Source organism: Pseudonaja textilis, chromosome Z, assembly GCF_049901715.1.
Source record: "Pseudonaja textilis isolate UNSWEBS1 chromosome Z, rPseTex1.2, whole genome shotgun sequence".
In the NCBI taxonomy this organism is placed as follows: Eukaryota; Metazoa; Chordata; class Lepidosauria; order Squamata; family Elapidae; genus Pseudonaja; species Pseudonaja textilis.
The window spans coordinates 96,904,396-96,916,106 of record NC_142008.1 but is presented as its reverse complement, the minus strand read 5'-3'; the positions used below and the strand labels follow the sequence as shown (position 1 = coordinate 96,916,106).

The 11,711-nt window shown below is 42.0% G+C and overlaps 1 protein-coding gene across 1 annotated transcript in view; it reads right to left on the bottom strand.

The window, feature by feature from the left end:
- Nucleotides 1-470: 470 nt before the first annotated feature.
- Nucleotides 471-11,711, bottom strand: part of TBX21 (T-box transcription factor 21) — a 45,172-nt gene continuing 33,931 nt past the window's right edge. Inside the window, exons 2-6 of the mRNA XM_026710855.2 lie at nt 9,909-10,063; nt 6,266-6,387; nt 5,966-6,124; nt 1,779-1,840; nt 471-1,274 (exon numbers count right to left, since the gene is read on the bottom strand). Coding sequence (XP_026566640.1) covers nt 605-1,274; nt 1,779-1,840; nt 5,966-6,124; nt 6,266-6,387; nt 9,909-10,063 — 1,168 coding nt within the window. The 3' untranslated portion in view covers nt 471-604. The remainder of the gene's footprint in view (nt 1,275-1,778; nt 1,841-5,965; nt 6,125-6,265; nt 6,388-9,908; nt 10,064-11,711) is intronic.

Below are 11,711 nucleotides of genomic sequence, written 5' to 3'. Positions count from 1 at the left end.
GATATGTAGCATTATGGCATGCACTTCAGAATTAAGAAGTATTTGTGCACATTGTGAGTTTATCAGATCTCTCCATGTTGAATTTCACATATTAATATTTGCTAAACATTTCAATGCATTTAAGAAGATAAAATCGTTTCTCATTGCTCAACAATATGCAGGAATGGCAGAGCTTGGAAGCAAAATTGAAAATAGCTACAGTATGTGAAGAGAACCTGCAGATGTGTTGCGTTGATGCATTTCTACTGGAGTATGTCTGTCCTTGTCATTTGCCACACACAAGCAAAAGCTCTTATACATGTATATAAGGGAATCCAAGAGCCAAGATCTGGGCTCACCATGAAAGCTTGCATCACTTAGATCCACAAATGTCGCAATGAATGCATGTTTAACACCAGAAGACTACCACCTGGAAACTGTAGAATAAAGAAGTGTGATTACAAAGAACCTCATTCTATGACTTAGCGATAGTTTTGGCAGTGCCCATGGAGGAGTGGGCTATTTCCCACAAAGAGATGCATCTTACAGGGAATTTCTAACATAGTTACCTCTGCAGGAACCCGCCCCCCCCCCATCCTTTGCTATTACACCTCTCTGACTTCTCTTAATTGCCATAGAACCCATAATAGCCACTGTCCCCACCACCTTCTTTGTCATAAAGCTCCCCATTGCGGAGAGGTGGGGAGCTTTCGGCACTTGAGACATATGGAGACACTCTGCGACGCTTACACTCAGCTTCGTATAAGCCAGAGTCTGAAGAATCTGCAGACTTCACTGAGCCTGGTTCAGCCCAGCCCTCATTGTCCTTCCCTTTCTCCTCTCCAGCAGGCAAGGCCTGCAAATCCCGCATGGGCCGGAACCAGCTCAGGGGCCCTGGATTGGGCTTGGGATGGTGATACTGAGGTGGTGAACTCCATGCAGGAGGCGGACCAAATGGGTGGTCCTGATAGTAGGGCAAGGAGGAATGGGAGGCCGGCTGGAGAGCAAATGGCTTTACCCCATAGGGCATAAATTTGTTCCCTCGGAAGTCTCCCTCATAGGCACCATATTCCAAGGGAGCAGGGGGAGGCTGTTGTGAAGCAAAATACCAGTGGGAAGGATCCTTGGGTGGCAGAGGGAGTGGGACACATTCCCGATTGAAGAAGCGGCTCTGGGGCAGTGGAAACTGGTCATGCAAGAAAGGCTGGAACCGGCTGCCTGACAGGAGCTGCTGGCAGCTGGCCACACTGGGTGGAGATGGGGTTGTGCGTTCTCCCTCAGTTGTGGTATACATCCTGGCAAAGGGTGGAGAATGAAGAGAGAAAAAAAACAGCAAATGGGTGTGAGACAAGGAATCTGCAGCAGATAGTTAGGAAAGACAATCATTCTTGGCCACTAAATTGGATTGTAAGCATATTTTAAATCATACCTGTTTGTCCTGCTCTAGGATGGACAGTTGGCTGTACTCCACATACAGCTCACATATATTCCAGATACCATAACTAATAATCAAGGATTGTAGGTGTTGTATCTTCAGATCTCTGGAGAATACCAGGTTATCCACTGCTATTTTTGTTTGCTAACTCCCTTCTCCAATCCATCTAATATACTAATTACTGTGCAATTAAGAAACCATATCAAACTACAGCTTGGCATAGTTCTTCAACCATTTCTATGCAATGATTAAATTGGTAACACACCTAGAGTAGGCAGAAGGTGTTACGATCAAATAGAATACAAGGGGTTATGAAATGCTAATGAATACATTAAGAAATTGAAAGAAAATGCAATATACTTACGTATCAAAATTGTCGCGGAAGCCTTTAGCAAAAGGGTTATGATCTATTTTCAGCTGAGTAATCTAAAAACAAATCAAGGAAAAGGTGAGAAAATAGTAGCTATAAATTTTATTAACGTTGTAACAATGTAATGTAATATAGTAATGTAATTTAACATTAATTATATGACATCAAATGATAAGATATAAGATTTGTAACATCAAAAAGGAATGAGTTTAGCTATCTCATCTCATCTTATCTTGCTCAATTCAATTATTATTATTATTATTAATATGGTTCATCATATAGTTAACCAGATGTTTGTGTCCACTAAACCAGTTGTATATGTCCATGTACCACAAAGATCCTGGATTTACTATTACTATTATTACTATTACCACAATTACTACTACTATTATTTTGGCTGTGATATGTGGGATGGCTCAGTGGTTAAGGCACTGGGCTTGTCAGCTGGAAAGCTGACAGTTTAGCTTTGAGACCTGAGAGCCATGCAACAGGGTGAACTCCCGTCCCTGTCCCAGCTCCTGCCAACCAAGCAGTTCAAAAGCTTGGAAATGTGAGTAGATAAATAGGTACTACTGCACTGGGAATATAACAGCATTCTGTGACTTCATTCTCGCCACTTATGAAAATGTCTTCAGACAGCACTGACTCAATGATCTTGAAACAGAGATTAACACTGCCAGGAATGGGATTCAAATTTTTTAATAATTGGTTCTTTGGGCGTGGCTTAATTTGTGAATGTGGCTTGGTGGTCATGTGACTGGCTGTGTGTGGTTTGATGGTCACATGATCAGATGAGCATAGTTTGGTGGCCATGTGACTGGCAAATCAAATATAAGTGGCCCTTGCTTAATGGCTGGTTGCTTAGCAAGAGTTCTAATTTATGACTGATCTCCCCAGAGCTACTTGACCTGTTTTTGGAGATTTGACAGCCATGCGCGCATGCACACACACACACACTCCCTTCTAATCCTGCCATTCTATGATTCTGTAAGGATCTCCTGCTGGAGCAGGGAGTTGGACCAGAAGATGATCTCCGAGATCCCTTCCAGGCAAGCCCTGGATTGCTGTGCTATTTCAAAGAGTCTTCGAAGCTAAGGTTTGTGTCCGTCCTTCCTCTCCTTTTTTTTCTCTCTCCCTCCTTCCCTCCCATGTATCTCTCTATTCATATATCTCATTCACTTTCTCCTCTCTCTCTCCCTCCCTCTTTCTTTCTGTCTATCCCTTCCTTCCATCCCCTTTCTTTGTCTATCCCTTTTCTTCCCTTCTCTCTCCCTTTTTCTTTCCCCTTTCTTTTGTCTCTTCCTTCTCTTTCTCTCTCTTTCTTCCTCTCTCTGTTTCTCTCTTCCCCTCTTTCCCTCACTCTTTCTCTTTCCCTCTCTTCCTCTCTTTTCCTCTCTCTTTCCCTTTCTTTCTCTCCCCTTCTCTTTCTCCCCCTCTATCCCTTCCATTCCTCCTTCCCTCTCCCACCTGAAACACACACACACACACACACACTTCCAATGTCACTCATTAACTTACTTCCCAGTTGCGCACTTTCACTGCCGTCAATCTGGCTGTTGGGCGCTGCCCATCAGCAGGAAGATCAGGCCATGCAGAGGCCACCGCAGGTCGGGCAGGGTGTGGGGTGGTGGGTGAAGGTCCCATGGCCAGAGGTGCAGACTGAGCCCTAGCCATGGTCCTCAACTGCTGCGCTCCTCTGGCTGCTAGCCGTCGCCCACCAGCAGTAAGAGCACTGCCAGAGGGGCAGACTGAGCCCCGGACACAGCTCCCTGGTGTTGGGGTGTCCCGGAGGGTTGCGGTGTTGCCCCTTGGCCAGAGCGATGGCATTGGAGGAGGTGGCCAAGCCTGAGGTGAAGACCTCCACAGATGTGTCCCCCATGCACAGCCCAGCACTGATGCCCTAGCGACCTCTATGTCCACAAAAGCAGCTGCCTCTCCCTGGATGCCGCCAAGCCAAGCCGGCTAAGGGAGCGCCTGGAAGATGAACTCGAAAGGGATCCCAAAGACCCAGACTCCCCCCCCTCCTCCTCACTGGTTCGTGACCATTGCAGCTCCCTGGAACAGCCTGCTTGTCTGAGGCCACTGACTTGCCCCTGGCCAGCCCCGCATGTGAGGCACCCTCCTTGCCTGATCTGGACAATGCTGTGGGAGGACAGAGAGCCTCCCTGGCACCTGGGAAAAGCCTGCCAATGGCCTACCCGCTGCTTCCACAGGCTGCGGGGGGGGGGGTGCAGGAGGCAACCAGGAAGCATGAGGCTAAGCCACCTGCATCGCCCCTCCTTCGTCGAGCTGAGTGTTTTAGCTAAGTGCAGGCTGCTGCTGTGTGAGCTCCATGGGCTGGAAGATAAGGCTGATGACAGGGAAGGAAGATCCGCTCTCACGAGGCTTGACTCGCATCATTCTCACAGCAGCGGCCCACATTCAGCTAAAGCATGCAGGCCATCAGGTGGCAGAGGGAAGGGGCAGCATAGCATCGTGCTCCCTAGTCACTCCCACCCCACCCTGCCCCTAGCAGCCAAGGCCCACCAGCTGCGGAGAATCCAGGTGAGGGCGAGAATCCAGCCTGGTGGGGACCCAAGCAGTGATGAGTCAGCCCTGGCTTGCCTTCCTCTCGGCCACCAGTAAGCCAGGTAACTGGGGTTGGGGGGAAGCTGCGAGTTCTGCATGGAGCCACAGCGTTGGCAACTAAGCAAGGCAGGCAAGTAGGGAGGAAAAGCTTGCTAGGCCACGAGTGCCGCATGGAGTTGCAGTGCTGGCAGCTGAGCAAGCCAGACAGGGATGGTTGGGGGAAGCTAGCTAAGCCATGAGCTCTGAAGTGGCAGCGGCAGCCTAGGCCAGCCCGGGAGTCAGGACTCAACTGGGGCTGGCTCACCTAGGGAAATCAGGTGGTGGAAGACAGGCAGCGATGGCTGGCTGGCTGGCTGGTGGCTGCTTCTGCTGGAAGCGATGGCGGCCGGTGGGAAAATGTGGCAAGCAATGTAGCGCACATGCGCTATAAGGAGTGACTGGGTGGGGGCAGTTGGGGGGAGAATGCCTTCAGTGATTATAGCACATGCACGCGATGTCGCACATGCGCAATACAGGCTGACTGGGCAGGGAACAGAGGAGCCGGGCGGGGCAGCTAAGGGCCCGTTTTACCAGTTCTCCAAACTACTGGGAATCGTAACAACGGTTCTACTGAATTGGTGCGAACCGGTGGTTTCCTACCCCTGAACACTGCCCTCTATAAGTAGCGATGTCTAATGGGGTAAAATCCACAGGGGCTCCTTTTTACCAGGCTGTATGTGTTATATGTGTTATACCAAAATCCACCTATATAATGATGGGAACAACTGTATTAATAATAACTATTGTATGCTATGACATAATGGATTTTTGATCCTTGTGTCACTTCAGGGAACTTCAAGTGTGCTCATTAATTCTTTACCTGCAATCACTGTTGCCTTTTTCTTTTCTAAATTAGCTGATGTGCTTTTGCCAAGAGGATATTTATTAACAGGGTGATAAAAAATAACTTTCCCTATCTGAACTTTAATTATTAAGTTCCTTGTGCCGGTCTGTGATGTAGTTAGAAGATTAGACTAAGACTAGGGAAAGCCAGGTTCAAATCCTAGCTAAGTTATGGCACTCAATACAATGATCCCCATTTAATGACTTTCTCATTTAGCAACTGTTTGTAGTTATGATAGTGATGAAAAAATAAGTTTGAAACACATCCTCCTTTTTACTGCCTTTGAAGCAAAGGAAAGCTTTAATAAGATCATAAGCCCAATTACAATTTCACTTAGCAATTGCTTTGATTAATGACCAATATTCTGGTCCCAGTTCTGGTTGCTAAATGAGAACTGTCAAATTTTATCAGATCACATAACATATCACGATGTGTTTTGTCTTTTCAGAGCTGGGTGGGTGTGGCCTGTGTATGATGCATCCGGCCCATGGGCCACTTGTTTGACAGGCCTGCTATAGATAATTTGAGCCCATTTCCATGTATAGGCCTAAAATCCCTCACAGGAATACCATGGGGGTGAGAAGCCAGGAGTGTATGAAGTTTTATAGGAATGCTGGGATAGAATACTACAAACAGGCAAATACATATTTTCAAACTTTGCCACCACCTTCTCATCCTTCTGCCATATGAAGAGTAAATGGGGGCAATTCCACTTCTCGTGTAAACTTACATCAGCATTTTGGTATGCAGTAACCGCGATGAACTGAGTCTCTGAAAAAGTAAAGGTCTGAGTGCAGATTGAGGGGTGCACTTCATCCACTTCACCCTGCTTGGCCTCAGTAACATGCAGGCGAGGCTGATACTTGTGCAAGGACTGCAGTACAATCATCTGCCAAATACACAGGACACAATTCATTCATACATGATCTGTGAGTTGCAGCTGAACATATTCCATCCCAATAACAATTCTGGATTTTTTAACAGCAACACTGATGGGATGGATAAAAGCCAGATTCAGGAACCCCATTACCTGGGTGATATTGTTTGATGCTCCTTTATTGTTGGTGAGCTTCAGTTTTCCAAAAGAAATTTCCTGTCGCATCCAATGAGCTCCAGTGTTGGGAGAATCTGGATGCATGTATGTCCGATTCCCTGAAGGATTGCATTTCCGGTAAGTATCTTGCAGTTTAAGTATGAAGAAAGCACATACTAAACTATTAAGTAAATAAACTCACTTGAAGCCACTTCAGACCAACTATTCTTGCTAAGTTTTGCTCGGCCTGTTCCTGAAATGACATTTCCCAAATTTTTCATCAGGAAGTATGACAATTATATATAGTGGATGCTTGTTTTGATAGTGAGGTGGGGTGAGGAGAACAGGCATATATAGATTACAGGATCATATTTAGAACTATGACCCTGGCTATAAATAGGATAATCTGGAGTGTGAAATCCCATCAATATGCCATTTTCTTTACATTTTTAGTCAGCCTTTTGGGCCAAAGGGATTCTAATAAACAGCAGATTTCCCTAAACCCATCTCAGCTTGCAACATAGCCACAGATTATAATTTGTAAGATAAAGCATTATGTTTTGAAATCAAGATATGTTAAAGCTCTATTACCTGCTGTACAAACGATTAGGATAAGAATGGTTCCTAAATGTGCAAATCTATGTCCAGGGTGCTCCAAAGTGATCAATATTGACCCCCCCCCCCACCAAGGTTGATTGGATGTTGGGATTGATAAATAGCTGGTGGTCAATAGGAACAGTCCAAACCCAGAAGAACATGATGATTTATAACTAAAATTCACCAATTTCTAACAATATATCAGTGCTCTTGTTGATGCTCGTCAGATGCAACTTTCCCATTAATATCAACATTAACATGTTTTTCATATTTTCACAATTACCTATTTTTAATGAAATTATTATTGCTATTATTATCCTTTATTTGTAATACAGGTAGTTCTTGACTTATGAGCACAACTGGGGCCAGAACTTGCTAAGCAAGGCAACTTTTAAGTGAGTTGTGCTTGATTTTTTTTGCCATGGTTGTTAAGTGGATCGCTGCTATAGTGAAGTGAATAACATAATGGTTAAGAGAATCTGATTTTGCTTGTTGGAAGTCAGCAGAGAAAGTTGCAAATGGTGATCCTATAATTGCCCGGATGCTACAATGGTTGTAAATAACTATTAATTGGCAAGCATCCCGATTTTGATAACGGGGATGCTGCCATTGTAATTTGAACAATTACTAATGAATGGTCATACGTTCAGGACTATCTGTATTATTAAAGTAATATTTAAAATATTATTTTTATATAATAAACATTTAGGGGTCAATAGACAATCTGAAGGAGTCGATGAGCAGAAGAATTGGGGACTCCTAGTTTGTTCTGACATAAATTCTTAATCTCTAAATCTCAAAATTCATCGAACAATCAGGCCGTGTAGTTTACTTTATAACAGTAGATTTTATAGCAGTAGTTTATAGTCATTTACTTTATAGCAGTGGAAATACACTTTGCATATAGTCGGGTATCTTTAATTTATTATTTTATAGAATAACTTTTGTACTGTCTGTAGGAATAGGAATATTCTTCATGAAAAGGAAGAGGAAGGAATATTATGTATGTTTGCCACCTTGAATTGTTTATAAGAATAATAAAAGTGGGATTTTTTTTTTTAAATTTTTCTTGCACTAACATTTTGTTAACAGGTTTTTAATGATTACAGTGCCATTTCCCAACTCTGGCAGCAGATGGAGCAATGGTTCTTGAAACTGGGGTAATAGTTGAAAATGCACTGGGATGGTGGAATGACAACAATGAAAGGAATTTTTTTCACTTTCCAATTTAAATCAGAAAAAAATTAAACACCCAACCTGTGTGACAATTTTATTTACAAATTACCAGTATCTGCTAATACTTTTATGATATTTGAACTAGTATTAATAGTATAGTTTTTTTTTTTAAAGAATCGATGTAAATAGGAATTCCAGTTAGGACACAAAATCACTTTTTTCCATCTCCAGATAAGTTCTAAGCCAGCAAGAAAATGGAATGGTTTCATAGAGATCCCCTGAACAATTGTAGCTTCTGTCATTGAGCAGATAGAAAATGGGGTCCACTGATTGGGCAGATATGGGGTAAAAGAAACATTTTAAATATTTTAGTTGCAAACTACCCAGAGTCGCTGAGAGGGTGTTGGGCGGCCATATAAATTATTTTTAAAATCTTTTTCCAGATTCAACATTTTCAGCATTGCCTCCCCCTTCTCCAACACACTTTTTAAAAAAGAGAGTCCTAATATTTCACCCAAAATGATAGTGACTGATACTTAGCACCTGCCATTTCAAGATGTTGTTATTAGCCTAATTGGCTGGAGACAGGAAATAACTGCTTCTTGTAGGTTCCTCCAAAATCCTAACTTTCATCTAAAAATTAGTACAGTAGGCCCAAACTTATGACCCATTGCTTAGCACCTATTTAAAGTTACAGCACTTATGACCTGGATTCAAAATTCCAATGCCCCCCCCCCATAGTCACATGATTGCATTTTGCATTCTCAGCAATTGGCCCACATTTATGGCTGTTTACAGCATCCTGCAGTCATGTGATTATGATTTACAGTATTTTTTGCTGGAAGCAAGCATTTATTTCCAACATCTGACAATGACAACTTGCAGAGAGTGGGTTTCATTTAGCAACCACCATGTTAACATAATGTTCACTTAATGATTGCCACAAAAATGTCATAAAATCAGGTCGGTAGTGCCTCAATTTATAATAGTCGTGACATATGACAGAAATTCCAGTTCCCATTATGGTTATATTGAGGATACCTGTAAATGTTTTGGGAAGTCTTTATAGAAAAGCAATAGATAAACATTTTAAATCTATGAATTCCTACATACAAAATAGAAGATTCATGACTGAATTAAACCAAAAATGAATCCTGAATACTGTATGTGAGTAAATAATAAGTGTAAGAAATAGGGCTGTGTGATGTTGAAAGGAAAGGGTGGAGCATGTGTGATCATCTCCATAATAACTGCCTATTCCTGGAAAAAGATGTGACTCCATTAAGAGTAGCCACTGGGAAATTCAGCAGCACTAAAAAGTACCTTGTTCCCCTCAAATCTGAAATGCTGCATGCCCCTAGTAAGAAAGCCTTCAAATTCATGGAGAATGCATCTCTTTTATTATTTTATTATCTTGGATTGGACAGAATACGTTATCTAGAAGCTTTGTTGGTGGCAATATGCTGACTCTGTAAAAACTGCTTAGAGAGGGCTGTAAAGCACTATAAAGCAGTATATAAGTCTAAGTGCTATTGCCATTGCTGTCATAGACCTCCTCATTCATGCTGTTATAGATGCCTGAGGAGAAGTCCAATGGTAGAAGCCTGAGGATGGGAAGCACATATTTTTATTGCTGAGTTTTTATTATTCATTTTAGAGCAGGGGGCCAAATTAGATCTGAAACCATTCATATTTAATTTAGGGTGGTAATTGCCTCTTTAAAAAAAGAAAACAAAATAGTTCATGCACGTACACTTAAAGGAAGAGTTTTTAAATGTTTGCTGTACTAGAATTCTGATTGGAATTGTATTCCTCAAAAAAGAGAGAGAAGAGACAATGAAGAAAGAGAGGATTTCTCTATTTATACCTGGCATGTTTCCCTCGGCCTTGCCGCACTGAACCCATTTCCCTCCTTGGTATCGCCAGTGGTGCTGATCCACTAACACAACATCCACATAGATGCTATAATGAGCCACAGGATCCAGCCCGGAGATGTTGAAACTCAGAAATGGAAACATCCTCCTAATTGGTGAGGTAGAAAGGATTGGGGAAGAGAGAAAAGAAAGGTAGGCTATCACATTGCATATTTCCCACAAACTCAGTTTATTCACTGCTTGTATGCTGAGACATGCCTATAGTCAAGTAAGGCATAATTTTTAAGAAAATATTACAGCAACTATTCATACTTCAGTTTTCTTTCTGTATTACTTATTATTAGCAAATAATTACAAGGTGACACATCCTTGCTTGGCCCTATAGCCATTTGAAATCTTAATTGAGCAAAATAAGTCATGTAATATGCATTCCCATCAAATTCTTACTTTCCAATTATGTAGTCCACAAGTAGTCTATATATTGCTTACATATTACACACATACAATGTTGCATAACTTTGCATTTTAGAGTTTCTTATTGCGTATTATCTGTGTTTTTTCTGATTTATGTCTTTGTGTCTATGTTGACACAAAGTAAAAAACTGGCCTCATTGCAGTAGACATATGACCAAAACATTATCCATCTGTTGCATGAAAAAGGCTACTGTAGAAAGATGGGATATAATTTGGATCAATCAATCAATTTATTAATACTCCAATAGACTGAAAAGACATAAGAAAATCAGTATGACACAGTGATTAAGGAGCTTGACCAGAAGCAGAGAGACTCAGCTTTTAGTTCTTCTCCCTGGAGCATGGAAACTAGATGGTGATCTTGGACCAATCACATCCTTTCATCCTAATGAATATTAGATTCTGTCACAAGCCAGATGATAAAACAAAATATCTTGTCTCACCATTCAACAGCAGAAATGTTTGTGGCTCAATGCTTAAATATAAAAGTGATATAAATATAAAAGATTGGTTAGGACAGTAAGGGCAGATATTTTGTGCTTGGCATATCAAAAATTAAGAAAATGTCTAACTTTACTGGCAAGTTACCCACCCCAAATACCCTCCCTCCCAAACTAAAGAGAAATAATTATCTATCTCCTTCCACACTTAAGCCACCTTTTACAGCAGTGGCAGCAATGTTGATACTAGGCCTGAAGTAGAAGTAGCCTGTGCCTCAAAACTTCAGCCCTAGCACTAATACTGACCCTCAAAATGCTACTTTGTGTTGCGGTCCAAGATGCAACAGGTCCCTATGGTCTATCAAAGGCTTCTCTGGGTCACACAAGGCCTTCATTCTTGAAAAAGCTTTGGAGAACGCTCTTCTTCAGCCTCTACATGCCCTGCAAACCACCCCAAAATATGCGCTATTCTCATGTGATTTTTGAAGACTCTAGAGATCACACCAATCCTTGTATAGCCTCCAAAGTGTATTTTCAAGAGTAGTTGTCAGGTATTGTTGAACACTGATGAGTCATCCAAAATATTGTGGCATGTCACTTTTGACACAAGTGTCACAAGTTCTCCATCACTGTTAGGAATATTTCTTCCAAAGAAAGAAAGGAAGAGGAAAGAGATAATTTTTTATACTGTATCAAAATAACCCTTTGCTTCCCATCTGTTCTTACTGGTGGTCGTGAATGTGCAATACATCCTCCAGCTTCTTCAATGGCTGCATTTATCCCTAAGAAGGTTTATTTACTTCCCAACAGACAATTTCCAGCCATTCATAATTGGTTCATCTAATTTACACAGGGCAGCTCAAACAGAATAGAAGTGCTATA